Raw genomic sequence first — 14983 nt, 5'->3', positions numbered from 1 at the left:
AATTTGTAGAACAAGCCCACGGGCTACTCCTGTGGTCTGGTGGGCACCATGTTGGGGACCCCTGTTCTATCTCTCTCTCTCTCTCTCTCTCTCTCTCTCTCTCTCACTCTCTATCCATAACCCTATCTATCGATAGATTTATTGTGAATATACACAAGATACAGGTACAGTATATATGGTTGATTTTAGTCTGTTTTGCATTGGCGTGTTTGTGTGCTTGGTCTAACCAGAGAGCAGATAGAGACCAACATGGACTTCCTTGGTTTGATCATCATGCAGAACAAAATCAAAGAAGAGACTGCTGGCGTGTTGCTTGAGTTACGACAGGCGAACATTCGAACTTTGATGGTTACAGGTAAAAAGGTTTTTGATACCTTGTCATGTCATGAATGTTTCACGTTCACATAAAGTTTGTTGTTCTTTGCCATCACTTTTGTGTACTGTTAGGTGACAACATGTTGACAGCAATATCGGTGGCTCGCGGCTGTGGAATGATTCAAGTTCGTGAGAAAGTCATTATTGCTGATGCTGTGCCTCCTAATGATCAAAACCCCGCTAGTATCACATGGCGCTACTCTGAGAACATTGATCTGGAAAATAATCAGGTAAGACAGAGAATGTCATGTAAAAAATAGAATTATCTTTGATGATTTAGTGATGGAGAGATGGGAACATTTTCCAAAATGGATATCAGGAAAACTTAACATCAAACATAAGAAGCACAATAAATAAAGGTTATAATTGTATGTCTGTGGATTGAAGGAAACAAGTGTTCGAACTTGAACCAATCATCAAGATTTCAGACTTGCATATACTTGTTTTGTAACCTGGAGGCACACAGATTTGTTTACTTTAATGCAGCTCCTATACGGGGCTTCCCTTCATGGTCTTAAAAAAAAAAGCAAAATTACAGACCTGTCTAGGGTTTGCAAATGAACACGTGAATGATATAGAGCAGAAGTCTTTTTTACGTGAATGAATATTTTGGTGGACTGGCATAGAGACAAATAAAAAGTGACTAAAAACACATCTCACCATTATTCTAAATGTGGTTGTTGTAATTAGTGGGAGCCCTGTGGTTGTTTCCCTTCAATGAGCTGGTCCCATCTTGGGGTAATTGGAGAAAATAAGACCCGAAGTGTGTTAGGTCTGCCGCACACCGAGCGATGGAGGTGAAGCTGACCGAACTGTCGTCGAGTGTGTGGGGTTTGGCAACTAGATTTCATGATTGGCCGACCGTCTGCCATTGGGTTTGCTGTGATTCAAAATGTGAAAATTCCAAATGGAGAAGGAGCCAAAATATTTCTCTTTGACGTTTAAAAAGTTTCCCGTAAACATAGAATCATTTAAAGAAATGTGTGTTTCCACCTGAAGACACTGAAACGCTGTAGGATATATGCCACTCCCAAAGTGGCGCTGTATCGTTGCCACAGGACGTCACCAAAAGCAGAGAATAAGAAACGCTTGCCATGTAAATAAACATACTAAATAAAATGGTGGGGAATGCGAAGGAAGCAGGAAAGGAGACATTTGTGTCGACTGACGACGAGGTAGAACTTGTTCTTTGGAACGAAAGCCCAGATCACCTCCAAGGTGAAGAACATCTGACAAGGTGATCCACAATTGGGGTGTTGTTGGTGGTGGTGTTAGCGCACGGTCACGCAAGATCTGGGAACTACCGCAGCATCATCATCTCATGAAAGATGCGAATGTGTTGTACACACTGAAAGGCAAGAGCAGAAATTTAAAATTTTATTCACTCTGCGACTCAGTTAAAAAAAAAAATTAAAAGGATCGTATTTGGGCTGCCAAAACGTTGACGTAATGTAGAAAAAAATAATAAAAAAATAACCCTTTGTGGATACACTTCGTTTCCGTGTGGAAGGGGTCTCAGTCGAGATGTATCTATTCAACCAATTCTTATTTTAACAGGGGTTTGGCACCATCTGATGGTAGCTTAGAGCATTACACTGGTCAACAAAATGCATTTATTTTGTCTAAAGATTTTTTTTTTGCTGATTTAGGACAATTTTGATGGGCTGAATCCTGATACCACATTGGTTTTGCTCAAACAGGTCAACTTTTTGAACTATGGCCACGTTTTTGTTTATATGCCCTGAATTTTTAAAAATGATGACGTGACATTCAATTTAAATGTACTTACTTTTATTAGTTACTATTCAATTTACAGTAAGCAAAGTGTGTAACAATTGATGAATAAACTGTTAACAACCTGACATAAAAACAGATGTCACTTTTGGATTCAGGAATTCAAAATTGTCCTAAATCTGTTAAAAAAAATGTTTGTAACCCAGTGATATATAAAGAGCACAATAACTGCAAATAGATGACATTTTCAGCAAATAACGGCGTATAGGTCGAAATAAAACCCCCAAAAAACAGTCCCGCTGTGGACAAAATAAAATCCATCAGTCCATTATATGAGCCGCTTATCCTCACAAAGGTCGCGGGAGTGCTGGAGCCTATCCCAGCTATCATCTGGCAGGAGGCGGGGTACACCCTGAAATGGTTGCCAGCCAAACGCAGGGCACATATAAACAAACAACCATTCACACCTACGGGCAATTTAGAGTCTTCAATTAACCTAGCATGCATGTTTTTGGGATGTGGGAGGAAACCGGAGTGCCCGGAGAAAACGCACGCAGGCACAGGGAGAACATGCAAACTCCACACAGGCGGGGCCGGGGATTGAACCCCCGTCCTCAGAACTGTGAGGCAGGCGCCCTAACCAGTCGCTCACCGTGCCGTCACAAAATAAAATAATAATAATAATAATAGAGCAGCAAACTGTTGGAGAGATGCTAGTGTGTTTTATTTTTTTGAATGTGTTTCCCTCATTTTCTGTTCACATTCAGATGACTGAGATCAGCTTTTCAGGTGATGGGGTGCACAGTGTGGAGGACCCGGACTATCACTTTGCTGTGAGTGGCCGAGCGTTCGCTATCATCACTGAGCACTTTCCACAACTTTTCCAGAAGGTACTAAGATACATTTTTGTCTCATATAGTTTTCTATGCCCTGGCATGAACATGTTATACTTTATCTCTCCTCATGGGCATGGTGAAGCTCCTCCTGAGAGCCACAGTGTTTGCCCGCATGACTCCAGACCAGAAGACTCAGCTGGTGCAAGCTCTGCAGAGCATCGAGTCAGCTTTTTTAAGATTTATTTATTCATGCTGACAAATTGTCTGTTCTTCCCATGGTTTTAGTGCATAATATAATCAACTTGTCTCCTTTAATTATTTTTTTAACCATGCAGTTACACGGTTGGGATGTGTGGGGATGGTGCGAATGACTGTGGGGTAAGTATTTACAGTATTTGCAAATCACACACATGAACCCCTGCCTATATGTGGTTTTCTATTTACCCATTTGTTTTTTTTCTTCTGTGGAAGAGCTTAATTTGTTCTGTGACCAAGCTTGTAACTCACTTGTATCTCTAAGTAGTTTCCCCCATTGAAATGAATTGAAATGCCATTTATCCATTCCAGCCCACAACCACTGTTTACCACCATGTTTTTGGTTACAAAAAAAATAAAATAAAAACATTATAAAAGAGAATGTAAAGAAATAAACTGGAAAAATTAAAATATAAATAAAAACATTTATAAAAGAGTGTAAATAAATAAACTGGTTTTATGTCACGTAATTAGGTCGAAAGTCTCTCTCAGACACACACTAATATATTTGTGTTGTGTGCCTTTAAGGGGTGTGGCCTACTAAGTTACATCAGGAAACTGAAGTCAGTTGTTTCATTAGCATCTTCTCCATGCTCCTTGCGAATTTTCATATTTTGTACTTGTGTATTTGACTGTATGTCCCGTACTCCCATTCAATAAATGCCTGAAAGTGCATCGGGGACTGTGGCTCTCCTTGCCCACCTGTGTGGGTATTGTAGTACCTTAATTGTTCCATCTGTTTTATTACTTCACTCGAGCAGCAGTGGACTGTATTTGATGCTCGGAATTTCGTCTCACGACACAAAGCAAAAGCATTGGCCAAGCGACAGCTCAAAAAAACCTCATCATCTGGGCGACTTGTATGTCAAGGTACCACTGTAGTTATATATAGAATTAAATAAACATCCCAGGAGGGATTGCGAGGAATTGGTCTCATGTCCTAGTGAAAAAGTCCATGTCTCTCCCTTTTGTGTGTCTGGATGTGCTTAGCTGTTTGTCAGCATGTTGTGGAGTAAAGATTTACCAGTTATCTGTTCATGCCAGTTTGGGACGCCACTAGACAAGGCAATCCAGTCTTGAGCAAGAGAGAGGTTAGGCCACAAATCCTGAGTTTGAGGGAGCTACTGTATGTTTGACAGGTAATGTCATTATTTATAAAGAGCAATGTTCACATGAACGTCCTGAATTCAATAGTCAAAAGCTCAGTATGAAGCTTTTTGAAAGTGGCAAGCCTATTAACATGGCCGCTAACGTCATTGTTGGCCCATGTTTAGTGCGGGACATATTAGGGCAACATTTTATTTTTTGGATTTTATCTTGTGCAGCATATCTGCGGTTCTGTGTGTGTGTGTGTGTGTGTGTGTGGAGCCTATCCCCAGCTATTCACTGAAAAACCATTGATAAACTAGTAATTGGTGTAAGATGAATTTGACAGATTACTTTGGAATAAGTTTGTGGTATAATTACAGTTCAAACTATTAATATAGGCAATTATGAAGTATTACTTGCATTTTTTTTCACCATTTATGGCAATTATAGCTAACACTGCTATAATTGCTTTCAGCACAGTCTTTTCAGCGTTCAATCTATGATACTTTGGTTTCTGGTGTCATTATGCATAACTAAAATTTTCATGCAATATAATTGAGTCAAAATTGAAAAGATATGGTTGTTAGCTATTCTTCCCATTATACTGAGGATTTTTCTTTCTCTTCCAGGCCCTGAAGAAAGCTCACAGTGGGATCTCGCTTTCTGAGCTGGAGGCCTCTGTTGCTTCCCCCTTCACCTCCTCCATCCCAAACATCTCCTGCATTACCAACCTCATCAGGTAGCTTGCAGTTGTACAAGAGGCAGAGATTTTGCCAGTGTTGTCAATTTTTATCCACAGAGAAAATGACATTTCAGTTTCATATTCAATTCAAATTGATAGTGAAAAATGTTATTTTTGAGATTCTGGTGGTTTCCTCACTGTCCACAGGGAAGGCCGTGCTTCTCTTATTACAACTTTCTGCGTGTTCAAATTCATATACCTCTTCAGCCTCATCATGTTCTGCAACGTCATTCTCCTCTACGTGGTAACTATTCTGAAATGTTTAGACGCTTCCTGACAGTTTCACATTGTATTCAAGTATTTTACTTATTAAATGGATTGGTGGTAGCGGGTGAATTTAAAGGCAGGAAACTGGCAAAGTGATGACTAGGTTATTGGCCAGTTTTATTTAAGTTTTTTTAATGTCTCCCCCCCACCCCGAAAAATGCAGAAATCGACAGCCATCAAACTAAACAAAATCATCGAGTTAAAGAAGTGATTTTCGGCTTTTCCCTGTTAGGAGTTGCCACAGCGAGTCACTCGTATGATTTGTTTTTACGACAAGATTAATCAAAGAACAAGGCACATCTGGAAGAAAAGAAGCGCTTATTGGTTGAGCAAGAGGAACATGACAAGACAGGTGATACTAATCATGATGAGACACGAGGAGGAGCAGTACCCACAGGAATTATTAAAAAATGCACAACATCAACTGTCCAAACTGGACTGTGACAGGATAATATTAATAATTAATGACAATCAAATTTTATTCCATCAGAAAAGTAGCATTGTTTTTTCCTTTAAAATTTTTTGTGTATAGAAAATGTTTATCGATAAAGCTTTGAAAATTTTGATTATTTTTGATAGATCCATAGCGAAAGCCCCTCATGCACTGATATCTCAGTTAACACATGATTAAGTGGAGGTATGTGCTCTTGAATATAGAAACAAAATTAAATAAGATTGTAAATTAATATTTAACAAAAAAACCTGAACAAATTCAATCACAATTATGATTACATTACATTCTGATTACATTAATTACAATCAGATTAGCAGTGAGTCTTATACATTATGTTCGATGTACATTGTGGGAGGATTCAGTGGCGATTTCGGGCAAGTGCGTTAGGTGCAGCCGCACAGGGTGCCACTCAAGCTAGGGCTGCCACTCGGAGGGTGGATCCCGAGCTGTCATGTGCCTGACGTGTACTGTATTGTGTCCCCTAGGTTCTCAGCAATTTCGGTGACTTGCACCTCTTAATCGACACTGTGATTCTTTCTGTAGTCATTTTTACAAGTGAGTAATATTAAGTCGTACACAATAATCACTGAGTTTTATTTACATTTACTCTTTATGTGGTGGTATAAGGTGAAATGATACAACTCAGTTTCCTGATCCTGCACCCAATTTTTTAACTGGTTTGTTTTGGTTTGTGGTTTGTTTAGTAAGTTTGAACCCTGCATGGAAGAAGCTTGTGCGACGCGCCCCCCCAACCAGTCTGATGTCCGGCCTGGTGCTCTCCTCAATTTTGTTTCAGATCTTCAACAGCCTACTCTTTCTGATTTTTACTTTCGTCTTAGTGCAACAACAAAGTTGGTATCAGACTCCTGAGGAAATGTGAGTAGCATCTGATGCCCTATTCAATACAATAATTCCTGATCCCTTCACCCCACCTCTTTAGGCAGTCTTAGTCTGCTTGTTTGGTCCACATCACATTTGGAAAGAAGCATTTTCACTTGATCAAAACTGTATTATTATACAGGATGTCTATTAAATGCTAGTTAATTTATTTGCTCCATTTAACAACTTTTTTAGGGTACAAATATTCTTTTGTTAGAGGACAATTTGCATACTGAAAAAATATTTTGGTTACCACATTTAGCTGCATGCCAATATTACAGATACACAATAATAAAGTGCATTACTGTTCATTTATTACCTTAAAAAACTACTTTTGTCTGAAAGAAGTTCATCAACTCACTTCAACATAATTTCATGGCGCCATGTTGCCACAACATGCCAGCATAGCACTACTTTTGTCTAAATGATGCTCCACAACTCACAACTCAAGGAGCAGAGTTTCACCAAGATGCCATGTTGAAGTGAAGCTGGGTTCATCCGTGAGTCGCAAATATGGGGGGAAGATTTCAAATGAGTGTAACTATCAATGGAAACAGTTCCTGAGCTTTTTTTTGGAACCTGACTGTATTGTTTTGTTGCACACCTTTTATGGTACAAATAGAATAGGATAACAGTTGAAAAATGGCCATTGGATTACAGTTAGGTCATTTTCAATCGTGGATCTCTAGTTGGTAGTGTTGCTAAAATGGAGGTGTACTGTAATTATTAACAAATCTCTCTCCTCTATTGCAGGAAACACAATGAGTCCAGCTTCATTGACGCATACAGCCTCAATCAAACTGAAGCTGAAGGCCTCTATATCATCAAGAGCTTTGAAAGCACTTCCCTCTTCTACGTTTCTGCCTTCCAGTATTTGATTGTCGCTGTTGTCTTCTCCAAAGGAAAACCCTTTAGACAACCAAGCTATAAAAACTGTAAGACAGTGTGTATGGAAAAGAAACTGTTGTCAACATAGAATAAGCTTTCATTTGTGACCATTAGTTTTACCATAATTTCTCATGGTTTATTCAAATCTCACTAGATTAAAAAAAAAAAAAAAAATGATTTACTTTTTTTTTTAGAGGAGCCTACTTTTTTAGAGAAACCTTTATTGAGCCAAGGCAGATATACATTAGAAAAAAATCTCTCACAACACCACTTAATGAAAATGCCACAAAAATTATATATCCAGAAATTATGAGCTTGTCCCAATTTACCCGACAACGCCCGCATTGCATCACGTGACCGACGCATTGGCCCACGTGGCCCCTGTGCATCACTTGACACGCACATGGCAAAAATTTTTGCTGCGCGTAGAATGCCGCGGAGATCATCTCTCGTGATTGGTCCGTTTTAGTCACATGTTGTGATGACGTACTAAGCGTGCATTCTACATACCATGTACGCCGCTGCCTTCTTGACCAATTTTGGAGCATAATTAAACGTAGCATCTGGCCATTTGTTCTAGCAGACTCTATTCCACGGTTTCCATTGTTGTTGCTTTGTTCCTTGTTACGGAAAGGAAAGTAAAAACGGCTACTGCAGTACAGTTTCAAAACTGCGCACGTAGGTTGTCCTCGAGTATAAAGGCAAACTGCGTGCGGGATAGCCGCAGTGACGTCAGCGCGGTCGCCGCCCGCGTGAGTATAAAGAAGCCTTTACTCCCAAATGTATTTACTGGTGTGAAATCTGGGCTTGTTTAGCTGGACACAAGTCATTTTTCTGTTGTATGAACGGTAACAGGCAGATGCATCGTTTAATTGTAACTTCTGCCATCCAGGTTTCGCGGCATACTGATTGGGAATTGCTGTTCCAGAGGTCATGTTTACCCTGATTTAACTAACACTTTCTGTGTTTGAAATTACAGGGTCATTTGTGTTGACCTGCACTATTCTCTATGCTTTCCTCCTGTTCATCATGCTGTATCCCATTCCTGCTGTGGACGAGATGATGGAGGTAAACCTTGTTTTCATGTATCTATTAAACGACTGACTCTACTCACCCACCTACCCACCAGTCAGTGGTGGGCTGTAGATTTGGTACCTGGACCTTCAGTGGGAACTCACTTGACTTAATTCACCAATTAATACCACCACTATCACGTTGCAATTATAGGAACCATCTATAGTAGACTAAATGGCTCAATCCTGAGACCCTTATTGTTAACACAATTTCTAGTGTTTCTGGAAAAGTCTTCTTTGTAAATAAATTAAGTATCTTAAAAACCAAGCCGATTTCTCCTCCATCAGCCATTGTAGGTATAACAAATTCAAATGTATTAATTTGTCTGGATCACTACAGACGTTTGACTTGGCTGTAGAAGTTTTGCTTTGACCAACCAACCAGAGGGTGGAACAATGCTGACATTATTGTGAGAAAGATTTTAAATCTTATTGGTTAAAAAAACTGTCGGATTGCTAATATAGTTTAGATTACATGAGCCGGCGGCCCGGTGGACGACTGGTTAGAGCGTCTGCCTCAAAGTTCTGAGGACCGGGGTTCAATCCCCTGCCCCACCTGTGTGGAGTTTGCATGTTCTCCCCGTGCCTGCGTGGGTTTTCTCCGGACAGTCCGGTTTCCTCCCACATCCCAAAAACATGCATGGTAGGTTAATTGAAGATTTTAAATTGCCCGTAGGTGTGAATGTGAGCGCGAAATGGTTGTTTCTATGTGCCCTGCGATAGGCTGGCAACCGGTTCAGGGTGTACCCCGTCTCCTGCCCGATGATATCTGGGATAGGCTCTGGCACTCCCGCGACCCTTGTGAGGATACGCGGCTCAGAAAATGGATGGATCGATTACATGAGCCAGCACTACTGATTTTGAAGTCCCTGGGCAGATTAGCTTGGCATGGCAACACATAGAGGCTGAAACCTGATTAAACGATAAATCCAACATACACATACTGCAAGTAGTGCAGCCAAGAAAAATGCTATGAAATGAAGAGAATAGACTGTTGGGAATAAATTACAACAGTTTCATGAAAACAATGTTAGAATTTAGGTTGTAAATGTAGGCCATTGATGCCTACCACGGATACAAGTATAATGCTGTGGTTAAGTAGTCTTCAGGGAGACGTCGCTACACTAGTGATTGGCAGAAATTGTATATGTGATTCCTTCTCTGCCATTCTGTTTCTCTTCTCCCCTCAGTTTGCAACCATTCCCTATGACTGGCGCATTACGCTGCTGATCATTATTTTGGCACATGCTGTTCTGTCTCTTATACTGGAGGTACGGTCAAAGTCTCGCATCTCCCTCTGAATGATTTATCTATAATTTTATTTAGAAATATTCATTTGTATTCTCTCTGCACAGTGATTGTTCAATCAGTATTTCATACATTTTAACCAATTGTGTCAAATGTTCAAGTACTCTTGATTGTGCATGTGTGGGTCTGCAGTTCAATCAAATGTGATGTGATGTGATTCCCGCAAAATATTTCCTAGAATTTGATCCTTGACACTTTGTGGAAGTTTGTTCCAACCAATACGGGTGTAAAGTGGACCACCACATCCCAAACTGCTAACACAACACAGGTTGGAAGGATTTTGATTTGATCATCATGCTCACTCCTACTCTTGCATCCATGCTTTGCTCTGGTCTCTGATTTTACACATACAGTCATTGCATAAGGTACACTTACTGACACTTTTAAATTACAATGTACCTTTACATAACAAGAACGGTCACTTATAAAGAGGTGCTTATTGGCAAACAAAGTTACATGACATTTTAGGTCAGAAATTCCAAACAGCCAAGCGCATAGGGAGTGTTAATTTGTACGGACTCCTAAAAAGTTCAAGGAGAAGAGGACAACTCCAACCCTCTTCTGTAAAGTCAGGAAGTTTCACAGTTATGAAAACATAATCGTTTCTTTTTAGGTGAATGTGATGTAATAATAATTTAATGGCTACTGCAGTATATAGGCAAAAAAGAAAGTAGCATGCTCAAAGCAAAAAGGAAAATATTATTATTTTGGAACACAAATGCTCTGTTAAGCAAACTCTTTTTTGATTTATTTTGTAAATGTACCATAACCAACTGGCGTACTGTATGTCCGGTAAGATACATTGTTTTTTCCCCGCACTGCCACACTTTTGAGGTTCAACATTTTATTCATTACTGTGGTTGTAATTTGCAATTATGTATTTTTCTCCCTCTCATGTACTATACCCAGTTAAGTAAGCCAAAATATTAGGCACTGCTCCTAAAAAGTATGATATAATTTCATGGGACAAAAAAAATCCTTAAAACTGGATTTAACATTTACATTAACATTAGTAACATTTGAATCATGAAATATTTTAACACATGAATGATTACTATTATTTCAGGTGTTCAATTCACAATGTGGAACTCAAACAGTCATTAAACAGGAAAACACTTCAGAATGCAAATTCCTACCCAATTTCTAAATAACAAATTATTTGGATTAAAAACAATTTAATATTCTAGTTTCTTAAGATGGTAAATTAGGGATTTGCCTTAACTTTAAGATTTTAAATGATTTTAAAAAATGGATAAATGCTTTACTCTGTGTGTAGTGACTCTATATACAATAATATTAGTTTCACCTTTTTAAATAACTTTTTTCCACAATACTCAAATTTATTTTGACATGCCTTTGATGCCTCTCAGTATGAAAATGCTATACTATTGCAAATTACAAACACAATAATACAGCTATTGTAAATCATTTTGACAGTGTCAGCCTAAAATTGATTAGTCTTCAAAACAAAGCAAAGCAATTTATATAGCGCATTTCATACACAATGTGCTCTACATGATTAAAAGCATTTAAAAACAAAGAAAAAAACAGCTTATAAGCATTCAAAACAAAAAGGGGGGAAAAAAGTACAATTAAAGCAGCGTACAGTGCACAAAATAAAAGTGGAAATGCTCTAAAAAGCATTAGAAAAAAAGAGTTAAAGGCAAAATTGTGGCTACAGCTCATGTACTTGTTCTCACCAGTGTGCAGGTGTACTTAATTTTGCCTTACAATGCTTAAATTAATCATATGATTAAAAAATTCATAGGCTAGTGTCTGTTACTGCAAGTGTAAAGACTTACTGACACAGTCTTTTTGTTCTGCCTTCATGCTGAACCTGATCTCAGATGGTGAATGACTGTTGGTGCTCGGCCTTCCTCTCCAGGATCTTCCTTCGGAAAAACCGGCCCCCGAAGACTAAATACAAGTGTCTGACTCTGAAGCTGCAGGAGGAGGTTGACTGGCCTCCTGCACCTTCCACCATCACCTATGCCAGCAGGCCTCAGTACCACATATCTGTCCCATTTTGACACCAATAATCATGATAGTGGCCTCCCATCTTATAGATACCATGTCTATCGATACCATGTCTCATCTGGTGCTTTGTTCACTTTAACAAACAAACAAATGATAGATAGAGAGACAGACAGACAATTTAACTGAATAACTGAAGACTTTTGGATCAGTTGTCAGAGAACATCTGTGATTACAGATTGTCCCTAAACCCAAGATTAGATTTTAGATTTTTACATTAAAGAACATTTGGAGCAATGGCTTAGTAGATTGCAGTTGTTTTGTGAGGAAAAACTGGGATGTCATACTGTCATAGAAGACAACAACTGGATGGATGGATGGACGTATGAATGGTTATTTATCCCCATGAGGAAATCCATGCCTTCCCCTGTCTGAAATAAATAACAGATGGTTACCTCTAGGTTGCAACAGAGAGACTGAAGAGTCACAGAAAGGCATAGAAGTGGCTGTCCATGGAAATGGATTGTTCCCTTGCTGGATCGAACACCTAATAGGAATTTTGCCATTGAGCTGATTGTATGTGAGAGAGAGAACAGCTCGTTGGACAAAAATGACTGAAACATTTTACAGGTGTGCATTGAAATGTTTAGAGAAGGTCCATTTAAGTTCAACTCTTAAAGGTTATAGTGCATTTAGGTTGATCCTGAAATTTCACCCAGAAGCCAAATATCCCTGACTTTTTGTGAGGATCGTGTCCGATCTTGCAGTCACCTTGGTAATTATCTTATTTGTATCAGATTTTTTTCACATTTGGAAGAAACCCAATTCGGATCTAAGCCTACCAAATTACATTTTTGACCCATATACGAATTGGGCCACTTGGGATATATATACATACAATATATACATATATATATATATATATTTATTTATTTTTTTGACACTTTTGACACTTGAACCATGAAGTGTAAATCCACACAAACTGTGCTGCATCATTGATTGAACCAAAAGTAAAAATGAGAGTAAAAGGACACCTGAAGTAAAACTTACCTTAAAGTGAGGTAGTCACACATTCCATTTCTTTGTAACACTGACAAGTACAAAAAAAAAAAATAAAATCACTGTAGTGGTCCACATGCACAAATTTTATCTTATGATGTTATTTTAAGTTATTATCTACAAGAGAGGCCGGCACGGTGACGATTGGTTAGCACATCTGCCTCACAGTTCTGGGGACCGGGGTTTAAATCCCGGCCCCGCCTGTGTGGACTTTAAATTGCCTGTAGGTGTGAATGTGAGTGTGTATGGTTGTTTGTTTCTATGTGCCCTGCGATTGGCTGGCGACCGGTTCAGGGTGTACCCCGCCTCCCGCCCGAAGATAGCTGGGATAGGCTCCTGCAACCCGCGACCCTAATGAAGCTAAGCGGTAAAGAAAATGGCTGGATGGATGGATCTACAAGAGAGCACATAGTTGTACTTAATCAATTGTTAACTGAGATGCAACTGCAAGAAGAAGTATGTATACTCTTTGGAATTACCAGGATTTCTGCATAAAATGTTTCGAAAATATGATCCGTTTGGAAGGAACGCACAATGCTATGTTTGGAGAAAAGAAGGCACCGCACACCACCATCAAAACCTCATATGGTGGAAGCGGCATCATGGTTTTGGACTGCTTATTACCTCAGGGCCTGGATGCATTGCTATCATCAACCGGGAAATACATTTTCCGTATTTATTAAGACATTTTGCAAGAGAACTTAAGACCATCTGTCTGCCAATTGAAGTTAAATAGATGATGATTATGTATTTATGGATGAAACAGGACAATGACCGAAAAGACAAAAGTAAATCAACAAACAACTGAAGGGCTGCAACAGAAGAAAAGTCCTGACCTAAATTCGATTAAGATGCTGTGGCATGACCTCAAGTCCCACCAGACATCCCAAGAGTATCGCTGAACTGAAACATTTTGGTCAAGAAGAAAGGTTCACATACTTATTCCACCCTGCTCCATGAAATTTACATGTGTTCAGTAACTACATGGAAACATATCCTTATTTGTGTGGTATTAGTTTAAGAAAACTATTTGTCAATTTTTGTAACTTAGATGAAGATCAGACCGCATTTTATGATCAATCAGTTCAGAAATTCAGGATTCACATACTTTTTCTTGACTGTGCATGTGTATAAAGTGGAACTCTGTCTACTCGTGGGTTCACCTATCTGTGGATTTTTTTCCCCCCAATTGTCTTCCATATACAAAAATGTGTTTTCAAGGTTTAAGGTATAATAGTTTACTGTACTGTATAAATAAGCAAGTATTTTTGTATTAGGTTTCCGTTTAATATCAGTGATAAGAAAGTTTTGCTTTAAATTATTTGCTTACCACATTAAAGCGTCACTAAAGCCTTGTATACACATACCGAAAAGGCCCGATTAATGGATTCATTTCAAAGATCCTCCTGAGAGCGCTTTCCCTCATCATGTTAGGCCTCTTTCATATTTAAAAATTTAAGATGTTAAAAATCGTATGTATTGCGCTTTAGAAATGAAATCGCTTTTTGTGGCCTAAGTAAAAGTACATCACACTTTGTTGGAAAATTATTTTATATATGGGGTAAGCGGGTTTGTTTTAGTTGTATTGTTGCTTTTATTTGTTATAACGAGATAAATTAGACCGTCCACCTCCAGTTTGACCCAAGGTTGTCATTTTGTTGGGTTTTATTTGTTGTTGTGATGTTATGTTGTCGATTAGAAGTGTTTGGTGTGAAATAAACAAGCAAACTAAACAAAACAAAACACTGCATTTAAGAATTATGTGCCATATTAGGGGGCTGAATATCCCTTGTTTGGCGTTGTCGGCTTTAAGAATGTTTCATGACCAATAGGTTGACGTAATTAAACACCAGTTTCTGATGTTAAAAAATGTCTAATCCAAAAAACTGATATTTTTTTTTCCAATTGTCATCATTAGCTGTTTTTTAAATTTTTTTATTTTTTTTGCTGTACTCATGCAAGACCTGTCAGTTCAATCCTGATTTTCCTGTCAGCAAAAGCTGTGTCCAGTGATTTTTCTTATGAAAGTTAATAAAAGAGGGAAATTTTG

General features: G+C 38.7%; 1 protein-coding gene across 1 annotated transcript in view; it reads left to right on the top strand.

Annotated features, from left to right (window-relative positions):
• LOC133489206 (polyamine-transporting ATPase 13A3-like) overlaps positions 1-14983 on the top strand; it is a 45565-nt gene extending 30582 nt beyond the window's left edge. The window contains exons 19-32 of the mRNA XM_061798069.1: positions 231-355; positions 448-605; positions 2877-2999; positions 3088-3167; positions 3281-3323; positions 4919-5028; positions 5179-5275; positions 6238-6307; positions 6457-6628; positions 7385-7566; positions 8499-8587; positions 9783-9863; positions 10079-10168; positions 11748-14983. Coding sequence (XP_061654053.1) covers positions 231-355; positions 448-605; positions 2877-2999; positions 3088-3167; positions 3281-3323; positions 4919-5028; positions 5179-5275; positions 6238-6307; positions 6457-6628; positions 7385-7566; positions 8499-8587; positions 9783-9863; positions 10079-10168; positions 11748-11930 — 1603 coding nt within the window. The 3' untranslated portion in view covers positions 11931-14983. The remainder of the gene's footprint in view (positions 1-230; positions 356-447; positions 606-2876; positions 3000-3087; positions 3168-3280; positions 3324-4918; positions 5029-5178; positions 5276-6237; positions 6308-6456; positions 6629-7384; positions 7567-8498; positions 8588-9782; positions 9864-10078; positions 10169-11747) is intronic.

The sequence above is a fragment of the Phyllopteryx taeniolatus genome, chromosome 14 (assembly GCF_024500385.1).
Source record: "Phyllopteryx taeniolatus isolate TA_2022b chromosome 14, UOR_Ptae_1.2, whole genome shotgun sequence".
Classification (NCBI taxonomy): domain Eukaryota; kingdom Metazoa; phylum Chordata; class Actinopteri; order Syngnathiformes; family Syngnathidae; genus Phyllopteryx; species Phyllopteryx taeniolatus.
The sequence above is the reverse complement of the archived record's forward strand: the minus strand, read 5'-3'. Positions and strand labels throughout refer to the sequence as shown.